The 13,559-nt window shown below is 43.5% G+C and overlaps 1 protein-coding gene across 1 annotated transcript in view; it reads right to left on the bottom strand.

The window, feature by feature from the left end:
- Nucleotides 1-6,424: 6,424 nt before the first annotated feature.
- MUSK (muscle associated receptor tyrosine kinase) overlaps nucleotides 6,425-13,559 on the bottom strand; it is a 53,088-nt gene continuing 45,953 nt past the window's right edge. The window contains exons 16-17 of the mRNA XM_061455124.1: nucleotides 9,346-9,494; nucleotides 6,425-7,384 (exon numbers count right to left, since the gene is read on the bottom strand). Of these exons, the coding sequence (XP_061311108.1) occupies nucleotides 6,708-7,384; nucleotides 9,346-9,494 (826 nt within the window). The 3' untranslated portion in view covers nucleotides 6,425-6,707. The remainder of the gene's footprint in view (nucleotides 7,385-9,345; nucleotides 9,495-13,559) is intronic.

The raw sequence follows: 13,559 nt of genomic DNA, 5'->3' as shown, positions 1-13,559 counted from the left end.
TGCTGAGTCAGGGTATGTTTCCAAAAAGGCAGTGTGTCCTTTTCATTGACAGGATTTATCTCATGCAAGCCAAATCCAATACTCTGCTGCCCTGCACACTCGGGGAAATAGCGCTCCTCGTCTGCAAAAGAGACAGCAACCCTGTTCAGCACAGTGTTAAATTATCTTAGAGTCGTGTCTGCACGTGCAGTATTACACAGCAAAATAGATTGGCCGAAACCTTTATTGCGTTGCCTAGGCAGGTGCCACCTGGTGCCCAGAGAGTGTTTCGCAATTTGTCACACCCTAGATTGATGAGAGGACAGATCATTAGCATGCTTTGCTTCACTTGGAAGTTCTCACATACAAGACATACTGATACCAAGTCGTCTTGTCCATTCCCCTGCCAGTTGCCAGCTGTGAACCACGATGTACTACCAATGCCAAGCTATAAATCTGGCCAGTTTTTCTTGAAATGGAGCCGAGCAGCAGCCTAACAGCTTGCAGATCCCCTTAGCAAACCTTGTCAGGGCGAGTAATGACACTCAAACGCAAGCGTCTTTGCATTGCTGGAGGTTTTGATCTGAACATTTTGTACAGTACTCACCCAGAGCTCTTTCTAAGCATGGCACAGCCTCCCAGCCCCTGGAGACTTGCGGCTTTATCACACTCTCAGGACCTGCCTGGGGCAAGGGTACTGCCGACCTGAATAGGGGCCACACATCCAACAGCTCTTTGTCACCACAGGATTTATGAAAACATGCACCTTGTTTGTTGGCATTGTCCTGCTCTGCAGACATGCACCTGCCTAGGGCCTGCTCTCAGATGAAAGGGTAGGAGAGGAAGCAGGGCTGTCCCACTGCTTTCCTTCAGAAGAGTGCAAGGTGTGGGAAGTTCAGGGTCCTGGAACACCAAGACAGCTCACTATGCTTCAGAACAGGAGAAATGATAGCAAAGGCACTGGGAGTAAATCCCAGTCAAATCCAAGTAAATTCAGCATGGCAGCAAGCATGCCTGGTGTTGCATCCCTTGGGAAAATGGCATGCTCCTCCATCGAGGACTGCCCCATTCCCTGCTGCTCTTTCCATGCAAAGCCCTCCTGTTCTCCTGTGTCACTGCTGTGAAGTTAGCACCACTTTAAATAAGAAGTTAAATTTAGCACAGCATGAGCTCAACATCCACAGAGTGAATAACCCCCATTCATTCATACATCTGACACTCCTCGTTTCTGCACCCATCCCCTCTTCCATTAAGTTGTTTGTTTACATTAGAGTTTGCTGGTCTATATAAACTCCCAAGACATAACATCTTTTTTACATAAGATCCATGGGGGAGGGCAGATGAACACTCAAGTGCCTCAACATGTGACGTCATGCCTAGCAGAAATGTATAGTGTGGTTATCTCAGAGTTAAACACACCAGCCTGTAAATGCCACATGACATAAAGCATCCCAGCAGACAAAAACCCCCACATTTCTTTAATAAATGTAATCAATCAATTAATTAATTGATTTTATGATAGTCCAAATCTGTCATAAAACATCCTTTCTATCAGGTGTTGATGAAACTCCTATTTACTTAATCTTAAATTTGTGGGACATTAGAAGATGCTGTATTGGCACAGAAATATGTCAGTGGTATAAAGTACAACCTTCACTGCAGGCTACTGCCTTACTGAAAAAAAAATTGTAGGTACTGGTTTTAAGGGCAGCTTTGATGTCCTCAGATATTACACTTTATATAGTTGACAGATGGCTGCTGTACCCTAGCACAGAGAGCTGCCTCTCAGAAATGCTCTCGGCTACATACATCAAGAATATATAAAAAAATGAGTTTCTAGTGATTTTCAGGTGAATGAATTTGAACTTTCTCTTAAAGTTAAGCAATTTAAAATCATCCATGACATTATTACAGCAGGTTCCATATCTTCAGTGGAATCAGTAAATTGTCAGAATTTGTCTTTTTTCTTCGCTTTTTCCTTTCTTGGTTAGAAGAAAAAGATCCTAGTCCTGCATTTGAGAACAACTGGCTGCTTTCAGTTTTTTATGAAATGTGAAAAAGCAGTTTCACATTCACTTCAGAGCTCCACACCAGCAGCAGAGAGGGGCAGCAGCTCCCATGTCCCTGCCATGTCAGAGACTTTGCAAAGGCATCTTAAGACCTCAGGTTTTGGCTGAGGAGGAGAGATGTTACTACATCCAGCTGAAGATGAGAAGTTTTAAACAGAATGGAAATGGGTGAAGAGAAGTTTTTGAAAGACATAACAAGAAATTTGCAGAGAGCTGACTGAAACCTTTCTCCTCACACCCAAAGTGAGCTTCCTCACCCTGTCCATTTCCATACACACACAAAATACCCCACAGGCGTTGTGCACTCGCAAGAACGCAAAAGCCGAGGAAAATGAAATAACCCATTACATGCTTCTCCTGTCCCCAGCCACATGTTACTCTCATTGCTTCACTCAGGGTGTCCATCATTACTGCTGAACTACCCAAAGTACTCAGGGTAACTCCTGGTGCTGCAGACATCAGCTTGTGCTGGCCAGTGCAGGGGATCTCAGAACAAGTTTGGAGGGAGGGGACCCTGGTGTTGATTGCACTGCTGAAGACAACAGGCTCTGTCCTTGGGTCAACCTTTTAGATTAAGCTAAAAACTGTCTCTCTAAGGATTTAAAAAACACTTGGTTTTGTGATGGGAATGAGGGTCCCATGTCCCCTTGCACCTTCAAAAAACTTGGCATGTAACAGACAAATTTTTTAATATGATTTAAAGGACAAGAAGTAACTCTTTTCCTAGTTCATGATTGACTTTCTGAGTGAGGACAACATCTACAAAACACTTATTCTTTTCTAAGATTCCAAGCAAGACTATTTGCAGAAAATATTTTACATTGTATTTGAACACAAGGGTTAAAAACAAACAAACAAAAAAAAACACAACACACTAAACAAAAACCAAAGAATGTGTTTCATGGTTTGCCTCCCTGTTTCAGTCGGGAAGTTTGGTTTTACTACCCAGTTCTGCTTGTCAAATATTTGCAATTAATTTTTAAATAGTTAAAATTCCCGTAGATGTACTGAATGAGTTCGTGCTCAAGAAACACGTGCAGAAAGAGGAGTTATGACTTTTTAGATAAACCAATCAGTGACAAACTTTTTCTTGGCTGTGTTCTGCAGACAGCTAACTCAATTCCCTTTTGATTCTATACCACACTTTATTTTCCAGCATATCCACTTGTGAGATCAGGATCCAGACACAAATGCCAGCATAAATTAGGAGGGAGGCAAATGTCGTTCTTATCTATGTGACACAGCTTTCACATTAAGTGGAAACGTGGTTAAGGGACTCCTACCCAAGCTGCTGCAAAAACATCCTACCTTCACTGCTCCTTGCATCTTTAGTGTCAGGACAGGACCCGTCCTGCTGAGAGCACAGTGATCTCCCACTCTGACCTGGACACCATCCCGCAAAATAGCCTCCTCCAGAGCAATCTGACCAGCTGCTTCTTCTGAAGTGCCTCATTCTGTCTGTAGTCCCTTAATGTGTTCCTATAGTACCCAGTTTAAGTCATCAAAACAACATGCCTTTGAGTACACTCAATAGGCTAACTTTAAACAGCAATAGCCTACAGTATAGCCATTCAGATATTAAAACTGTAATAAGGCTGGTTTAATAAAACCAAATGCATCTCTTTTCAGAAACAAATCCAGTGCTAAACAAGGAAGAGAACAGGGAGATCAGAATTAATATTATCCTTTTCTGATATCCCTTTATTTATAAAATATTTCACACAAGGACTTGCACAGATTGGAATAATAAGAAATGTACATCTCTGCTTGGGATGCTTTTCAAAGCCATCATTTGTGAAATGTGTAACAATCACAGAATAATTGTCAGTATATACCCCTGGAAAATGAGACCAGACAGTTCAGTCACAATGTGTTTGAGAGGAAATTTCTCTAGACCAAATTTGATCATGGTGCAGACAGTGTCCGACCAATTATGGGATTTATGCTTTTAACATGCATTGTAAATTAAACTGCTTAAATAGACTCAGAGGATGAACATGAAGGATTTCTGTGCTGCTTGGCTTATCTGATTTCACAATATGTCATACAAGATAAAGCTGTATATGTACTGCAAATGCTCTAGGCAGAGCACCAGAGAGAATGGGTACATCAGATGTGCTGAATATCCTCTTATTCTCAGGGTTCTCATCCAGTGCCACTGACTGCAAGGCTCCCTCTGCCTTCATCAGTGGAAACCACTACCACCGAAGCACTAGAAATGCTCTTTTTCAGTTGATCCTCTTTCTGCATGAATTATAAATTCAAATTAGAGACTAATAAATATTTTTGTTTCCAAACAACTTTTTGAGAAATATTTTTTCTTTCTTTCCTACTCTCTCACAATCCCTTCATTTGCTCCCATTCAAAATAATTTGAGTTATGTGATAGCTACACAGAAAGTCTAAGTCTCTGTAGTAGCACACTGTGTAACATATATTAAAGAAAGTAGAAGCCTCAGACAAAAAGAGGAGAAAATAAATCTGTGAAAGAAGGCAAATCCCAAAAATATTTCAACCTTCAGCTTTTCGCAAGCTGAAAATTGTACAATAGGAAGAAAGTCTGAGGGTAAAATCTAACTACATGCTAAGGCAGCAGAAGGGCTATCTACCATTTAATTCTCAAAGGACATGACCATTTAGGTGCTAAGCCCTCCTGCTGGATCACAACGCAGAAGTGATTATCATCCTTGGAGAGCAAGCTGCAGAATGCTTCTCTGTCAGTCAATCTTGAAATGATCTCTTTCCTCTTAAAACTCATTTTCCATCCTGGCCTGCAGTCACTCGCTACCACACATTTCAGTACATGCTTATAATGCAAAGGCTGAAATGCTGCAAAAGGAAAACTGAATTTTCCACTCAATTATAACTGCAGGTCCATGTTGATGTGAAGATGGGGTCTCCAAGAGAAAGCTTTGGGCTAGGACAGTGCAGTGAAAAGGTCTACCCTTCTGAATTTGTAGGAGTCCTTTCACAAAGGAAGTGAGAGAAACTTCATTTCATGTGACATTAGAGGCATCTAACTTCAACCCACATGAAAACAAGAAGAAAACCATGATCATGGTTTCAAAGTAGTCTAGCTGGGAGAAATGGAGAGTGAATCACTGGAGCCAGTGCCAAGATCCTAGAAGGCAGACTGTCCTTTGGACTGTAAATGGGTGTGTTTGTTCACATGGTGAGCGTTTTACAACTTGTTCTTGCGTCTTTACTTGGTGTGAGATACTTTCCAGGTTAGGAGGAGATACTGAGTACCTTGACCCACACCAACACCAACATACAAGGTCTGAACCTTCCCTCTCTAAAGAGAGTTATAAAACCCCTGCTGCTGCGAGCACTGCAAGGCTTTTGAACAGGCACCCTCTGTTACAGAGATGGAGCCACTGCTAGGCTGTGCACTGGGGCTCAGCTCAGCAGAGGCTGCAGGCACCTTTGCTCAGCTGGGGATTCAGCTCACCTCCCATCACTCCAGGCCTGCCTTCCCATCCCTGCCATGGTAGGGAAGGATAAACAGCCAGGTGGCTGACAAAACCTAGCAGAATTTAATGCTGAAGACTGCGAGGTGGCCAGCAAACATTGCAGTGGGGCTTACAGGTGTTAGAGGCTGCTATCGGGAAAAGAAAACCAGAAACCTGAGGGAAAGATTGGAAAGGAAACAGAGAGAAATAAGTAACATAACCTGCCACATTTCTGCAAGAAGGGCTGAATTTCTCCCTGCTTTCAGCTCGCTGGGGACCATACTGCAGGAAGAGGCAAATATATGCACCTCAGAAAACTACCAGGTACAGGACTAGGCCCTTGAGATGAATTTCTCCCTTAGCACCAAATGGCTTTGCTGCAGAGGAAGGCAGAAAAGATGGGCTGCAATGCTTGAGGCAAGATTTTGTGTGAGCTATTAGTATCAAATGAACCTCACTGTGGATTTCCCACTTTTCAAAATGTAAGGCTCCACGCTTGACAGGATTTTGCCTGTCCGTGTAACATGAGATGCAGATGGCTGACAGTAGTCCTGCGGGTTCCTGTTTTGACTCTGCCAATGTTACGTTCACAAGTGTCAAAAGGAGGTGGAAGTTATAAAGAAAAAGAAAGTAGCCTATGGTTTCAGAAACATCCTTTTTCTACAAAAGGAAGTGAGTATGCAAAAAAATAAAATAGTATCCCCAAAATAAAATAAAATAAACAGTATCCCCAAAAAGATTGCAGTCTGCAATCTTTCCTTTTTTTTCTCTTTTTTTTTTTCCTTAAATAATACGAAAACATATGAGAAAGGAAAGGAAAATGTAAAAGCAGAGAGCTTAAATACAGAAGGACTTGAAGGGACCTGTTAAGCAGGGAGGTGCCACCAGCAAAACGTTGATTTGCTTTCCCTGAGGAATTCTGCACTGCTGGGAATGCCTAATATAGGTACTGAGATAGTATGGCCAGCACCCTCACCAACTCAAAGAGTCCAAGCTTGATGGCCAGGGGTCAGTCCTGTCACTTGGAGGGGACAGTCCCACCCAGGGAAGTATGGCCCACTGCAGGAGAATGCAGTCCACACTTCCTGATTGGCAGAGGAACAATCTGTTTCTCCTCCCCCTGAACTGCAGTTTTGTGTCAAGCTACCATTCTCAAGCCCATGGGCCGGCCTGAGTCAGTCTGGATGGGTGGACACAGGGCACATCCCTCAGATCGATAGGGTTTCCACAGCCTTCTCATACATGCGCTCCAAGATGCGGTGGATGCTGGCAAAGCCTGGCCGGTCAGAGGGTAGCTTGCTCCAGCAGAGGCGCATCAGGTTGTAGAGCTCCAGGGGACAATTGTCTGGGCAAGAGAGGACATTCCCATCCCTCACGTAGTAGATGACCTCCTCGTGAGCCATCCCGTAGTAGGGCTGCATGCCATAGGAGAAGATCTCCCACAGCACCACCCCGTAGGCCCACACATCAGACTCTGTAGTGTAGCGGTTGTAGAAAATGGATTCAGGGGGCATCCAGCGGATGGGGATGGCATCATTCTCATTTGCCTTGTAATAGTCAGCTGAATACATGTTCCTTGAGAGACCAAAATCAGCTATTTTTACAACCATGTTTTCCCCCACCAGGCAGTTCCTGGTAGCCAAATCCCGGTGGACAAACTTGCGCTCAGAGAGGTACGCCATGCCGGCAGCCACCTGCTTGGCAATGCAGAGTTGGCTGGTGCAGCACAACGCAAGGGGGTTGGGGAAGCAGATCTGCTCATCCAGGTTCCCATGCACCAGGCTGCAGAGGTTGCGGGGTGAGCGGTCACGCAGGTACTCATTTAGATCCCCATAGGCCATGTACTCAAACAGCAGGCACATCGGTTTCCCAACAGCACAAACACCTAGAAGAAGATAGATGCACCACAGAGGTCATTTGGGTTCTGTTGTGCAAAACAAAAATATACATAAATACTTACAGAAAGGGGAGACTTTCAACAGTGCATGAAGGGGAAGAGAGAAAGGAGAAGCATGCAAATACCATCAAGAATGCATGTATCCCTTTGAGTCTCTGAAGTTCCTTCACCAGGTATCTAATTCTGAGCTCCATGGGAGATGCTAACAAGACATGCAGTTGCCTGGTATTTCTGGAAACCCAGGAAAAAGATATTCTTTTGGAGCTATGTTCAGTTAAGAGCCAGTCCTGCTTAACAGAAATACTGCCTCTTCCCAGGTACAACTGGAAGGAAAAACTTTCAGGAAGTAACCTTTGTAGTTCTGATTAAGGTATTTTTTTTTGATTCTTTTGTTTGTTGTAATTACTGTACTTATATGTGTCTAGGGGCTACACATATGTGGGAAGACTTCAGGAGTAAGCAGAAGGGGTATGTTCAAGGGTTCACTGGGATACTTGAAATGCAAAGACACTCCCACTACAACTTCTTCTGCTCATAAGCTCATGCAAAAAATACTGGTTCTAGAAATGCCTTTTGTCATGACAAATACTCAAAAAGGAAAGAAAGACAAATTAAAAACAGACATCAGAAAGGAGAGATTTGCCACATCTGATACACACAGTTTAGTCCTCCTGACGGGCACATGCTTGACCTACACCAGTTTTACTGGGGGCCAGCATCAATACAGGACCCCACTGGCACTGTTTTTATTGAGCATACAATGACATGGCAAAAATTTTTGCATGCCTATTATTAAGTTGCCAACAAGCAATACCCAGCATTTCAAATGTATGTGTTTTGCTTTCTTAGGGCCATTATTTAGCAATTGCTGAATCTGTGAACTCTGAACTTCTCATTGATGACCTAACACTTGAAACGTTGAGGAAACAGATGGCTGTTCCCAGTGTGATAAAATAAAGATCTGACAAGCATGAGAAGTGTATGCGAGAGCTTTGTCATCTAAGCTGCCTTCAAAAACACGACTTTTCTCCACATCCCCATGATCTGAAGCTAGTTTGTTCCTGTACGTTCTCCCTTTACTGACCTAAAGTGTATTGACAGTAAATATAATGTTTATTTCAGTTTGGGTATTTCCTGCTTTTCATTTCTGTAGCTAAAGCACTTGTATCAACCCAGCTTTCCCAAACCTGGGATTTATCTATTTCCAAATTTTCTGCAGCTTCCTATTGAAATAAATTAGGATCTCAGCTTCCTGTTTGCAGGGATCAGGTCTGCATACAATAATTTAGAGCAGGATTGCCAGGTGAAGGTGGCTAGCAACACCTACTTCTCTCAAAACCTGAAAATTTACTGAAATAAAATTTGGTAAGCAGCTTTCTTCAGAGAACAGTGCGCTATTAGCCAAGCTGCAACATTGAGACTTTCTAAAAAACCCAATAAACCAAGGTTTCCTTTCAGTTGGAGAGGGGAGGGAAGGAAGAGACCATTTTTGCGGCTGGCTTTTCTTGTTTATTTGTTTCAGTTTGGTATTTTTTCAATGCTGGTGACTGTTCAGACATCACAATAGTAAGTGGGACCCATAAAACTAACTGGAGTTGTGCCTGGCTTTTTTTAAGTACCCATAAAGTAGATCACAGCTCCAGGGAGCTTGTGCTTTCCCTGAAGACACGTGCCAGTGTTAAAAAACTGGAAGCAGAGCTAGGCAACAAGATTATCAAGAAAATACTCAGTGCAGGACAAGAAGGTTTTTTTGCAATGCACTGTCCTGTTAAGGCAACAGCATCAGACCTACATTTTGAGACTTGTTCTGGTGGAAAAGTTAGCAGAGAATGCAGTGGCACACAGAAAAGCTCACCAGTACTGAATGCGTGTTCACCCCTGCACCCCAACAACCCCATAACAGATTTGCAGAAGGTGGTACACTGTATATGGGTGCCTTATCCAGATACCTAAAAGCTTGACAATATTTGGATTGTCAAACTCTGCCATTAGGGCTGCCTCCCTCTGAAAGTCAGCCTGCATGTCTGCAGATGCTTCCTCCTTCAGCATTTTCACTGCCACCATTGTGAAAGGCTCGTATGGCAGCAGCCCTGGTGCCCTGCAAGAAGACAGAAAGGAAAGCATCAGTAATGGATGCATGCACACTAAATGTAGGCTCTGCTTCTGGTGCGAAAGGATAGGATGATAGAAGAAAAAAAAGAAAAAAAGGGTGGAAGGCCCCAGCACTGACTGAAGACATGTGAAAGACCATCTTCATCTCTTGAGTATGCCTGCATTGCATGGTACAGAGACATTTAGTTTAGTTCAGGGGAGACTAAATCCAATACAGCTCCTTTTTATCACTGCTCTTTCTGCTTACAGGCTCTTTATCATTCCTAGTAAACAGTTAAGTAACTAACAGGCTGGTAAGCAATAGCCTCTTCCGGGGTTGGAAACTTCATGGAAGGCAGAATGGACTTATTATTCCAAATAATTCACTAATAATAACGGTGTAATGACTGAACATACCAGAGTTTAAAATAAACCTGGTTTATATGAAAATGTTGAAAAAGCCTCTTCACTGTGTCTTGTCCCATACCTGGCACCACAGTGGCATTGGTACATCTGACTACTATTAGAGTGAAAGTAACAATTACAGTAAATATGTTTCCCTGAGTTTGTAAGGAAAATAGCCTTTTGCCACTGTTCTATTTGTGTGTATGCCTGTAATTCAACATGATATAAACCATTAGCTAATTTCAGCTGAATTTAATATGGTGGAGCTGAGGTATAGGAAATAGTTACGTTTCTGGAAGTCTTGTGGAAACAGGTGACAGGCCAGAAGGGACAAAGCATACTTGTTCCCTGTCTGAAGAACAAGGTAACGCCTGAATAAGACACGATTGAACATTCAGCTAGAGCTTAGAGAGGCAAATCTGTAGGAAACACAGCTTCCTGACTTAGAGCAATTACAGACTCATTTTGGTTTCTTATCCAAAGGTCAATGCACCCTCAAAGTTTAATTACATGGGCTTGCCAAAGATTTCAAGGTAGCTGTTGCCAAAGAAGAGCAACTTCCTACTCTTCAAATATGCATCAAATTTCAGACATGCATTTTGTTGCCCATGCAAATTCTTCCCAAGAGTCCTGCAGTTAGAACACGTTCCTTACATGCATCTGGCCAGATCCCACGGAGAGTTGTGCCCATTTAGGTGTCATGTTACTACGCCAGCCCGGCTGCCCTCCCATTGCTCAAATGCCAGGTTATTTTACTGCTCAGTGGCCCCAAGACAAGGTTCCGATTTCCCAAGCAAACTTCCAGTTTCCTTTTCATCTGCTTGAGACATATGGTAGTTGCAACAGTTGCACTTGGATGCTGTAAATGTCAAATGTCAGAAGATGGTGGGGTGCCCATCCAGAAAGGAATTTCACAGGTGGCCAGATCGCAGTTGAGACACTAGGGTGAGGAGGTCTGGTGTGCTGGAGCAGAGGAGCAGGCTCCACACTTGTCTGCTACTGCCTCCGTTATAGCAAAATGCCTTGAGTTTTTTTCCCTCAGTGCTGGCAGCAAGTTTCCAGTCCAGGAGGAGGGGAGAAGTACCAGCACCTACTAGCTGCTGTCTAATATCAGTACTGTAGAAAGTCAGCAGCAACAGCCTAAAGAAACCAGTAGAGTATTTAAAAGTAAAAATAGAAGGGCCTTTATCTCCTCCTAACAGCCTCATTTTAGATTACAGCTCATCACTGGCTAGCAGATCTAGTGCAGTGCCAAAGCAAAGGCAGGCACAGCTTCACCTTCCATGCTTTGGAGAGAGAAACTCACTCCAGGCTAAAGCCTGAAGTACACCCATCCATCTACCCTTCACTGAAATACCGTAATGTAAACTAACTTAAATGTAACTTAAGTGAGATTAAGCTGCTCAAAGCCTTTTAACGGGCCTTTACGCAACAGCAAGTAATTTCACCCTTGGTAATGTGTGCTGATTCAGCCCAGTTCTTAGGAAATTCACACTGATCTGGAACAAGGACAAACTCTGCAGTTTTTGCAGAGAACTATTTAATGCCCAAAATACAGTGTTTGAAAAACAGATAGGGGCACATCTGCAAAGGAACAAGAGGAAGGCACTGCTTCTGAAATTAACCAGGAGAATTCTGACAGCAGGGTGGAACATGGAGTGCTTTCTACAAAATAGGTAAATTTCTCACAAAGCTAGGCATCATTAAAAGAAATTACCTTGGGTTTCCTCTCTCATGATTATCTAAATGCTTAGAAGAAATATCCACTGTGCACAGGACAGACAGCGGCTGTCCTCACCTTCACCATCAATGATTTGTGCAACACTGGCAACATTTGGCTTTTAGGTACCTGCCATTCAAAGAACTAAGCAGAAGTGCAACCAGGTATTTCACTCTGAGCCTACTTTCAGAGGGTGCCTGACTAAGTTTCAATCAGGTTTTCCTTCAAGAGCAGTAAAAAAAACAGGAGAAGCTTGAACCTGTATTTGAGACTGTGTCCTGTCCCCCATCTTCATCAGTATTATAGCTGGGTAGCTTCTGTTAGATAAGTAAATGATGCAAATAACATTTACTGGGGCTGATGCAGACCTGTCTTTACCCTGTTCTTTGGAGAAATTCATATGTGGTCAGGAGAGTGCTCTTAATTAGCAGGGGCTCCTTTTGTTGACTGTATTTTGTATTAACATCCACACTGGTTTTCAGCTATATTTGAGAAAGCAGATCAAAGAAACACCCTTTGCACTTGGAAAGAACACAGGGAGACACTTGTCAGAGAACCTCTGACCTCAACGACAGCCTTGCTTCTTGCAGAGATGATGAGCTGTGTCTTTGCAGTGAGGGTCTACTGGCCTGCTAGCAAAACCCCATGTCAAGGCCTTTTGGCAATCTTAGCCTGGACCATGCAACTCCATCTCTGGGAAAAAACTTGCACACTGGTCTGAGTTGAACTGTACAGAGCTGGTGCTCTGGTAGTGTGTGGTGCCAGCATGGTCCTCCCTGAAGCAAATGATCCTGAGTTGGCCATCATGTGTCAGTCTGAGCTAGATCCTAAATCTTATTTGAAGGATATCTGGTTACTTCCTCATCCTTTCTGTGTGATGCTGCCTCCAGTGAAGACAGCAGCTTTTCAGGAGATGCTAGTAAATGATCGCCTAACTCTTCCTGTCCTAACATGTTGCTTGACCCAAGAGTAAACACTGAATCAGGACTCACAGCAAGCCAACTGGCAAAGATGTCGTTGGCACCATGCAGAGACCTGTGTTTACAGGAGAGGGAGAAACATGAGAACAGGAGAAGTAAAAGGGTTACTAAACTTAGCTCAAGATGTCCATTTAACACATGTAGACAAGTACATTTTATCCATCTGAGATGGGAAGGCAATCAATTTGAGTTGTAATAACTTCACTAACCTGCTGGAATGCACAGCTGGTGCTACTGGGCCAGCAGTCTGCACTGATATGCCAGTGCTGCACAGAAACGCCAGTGGCCTAACTGTTCCCTGGAAGTACAAGGCCTTGGAGTGACTTCTGTTAGAGATATGAATAAGGAAGCCCCTCAGAAGAAATCTTTCTGTGGTTCCTTTCCTGAGCCACAGAGAGCAGGGTTTTTTTAGGGCATGGTAGTGTGGTACAATCCACTTTGCAAATGCTGGCTAGGAAGATGTGCTGCTTATTTTTTATTCCCTTCTCTTTTTCTCCCTGTTCCACTGTCAATAGCAAAAAGTTTAATTAAAAGAGATTGCAGCACTGGGGTGGATGAAATCCACATCAAAGGTGTTTACACCACTTTAGCACTTGCTTAACCCAGCTTTAGTGACATTGAACACCCTTTGAGAGGTCCTGTTCAATGTGAGTGAGAATCATTTCCAGCTCAGAAAGGTCTGTGCAACACTTAAATTATCCTGAAGTTCCCAGCACAGAGCTGAAGCAGCACTTGGTAGGAAGACCACTTGTGCACCCACAGTGTGGTGAGGACCCCAGCCATGCCAGTGGAAAGGTGACACTCCACACAGCATCCTGAGTGCTATGCTGTGGCTGGGATGAGGGCTGCCCTGTACCCCTCTGCCAGCTCACAGGCAGTGACCCAAGCTCAGCTGTGAAGTGGTTTCTACAGCTTTGCTCTCTTTTCAAGATGAGATATATTCATCTTTGCCATCCAGGCTAGCAAT

This window comes from Pezoporus flaviventris, unplaced genomic scaffold (genome assembly GCF_033815535.1).
Source record: "Pezoporus flaviventris isolate CSIRO_AGI_PZ_B2104156 unplaced genomic scaffold, CSIRO_AGI_Pfla_v1 ptg000018l, whole genome shotgun sequence".
Lineage (NCBI taxonomy): Eukaryota > Metazoa > Chordata > Aves > Psittaciformes > Psittacidae > Pezoporus > Pezoporus flaviventris.
Note: the sequence above shows the minus strand (reverse complement) of the source record. Positions and strands in the feature narration are given on the sequence as shown.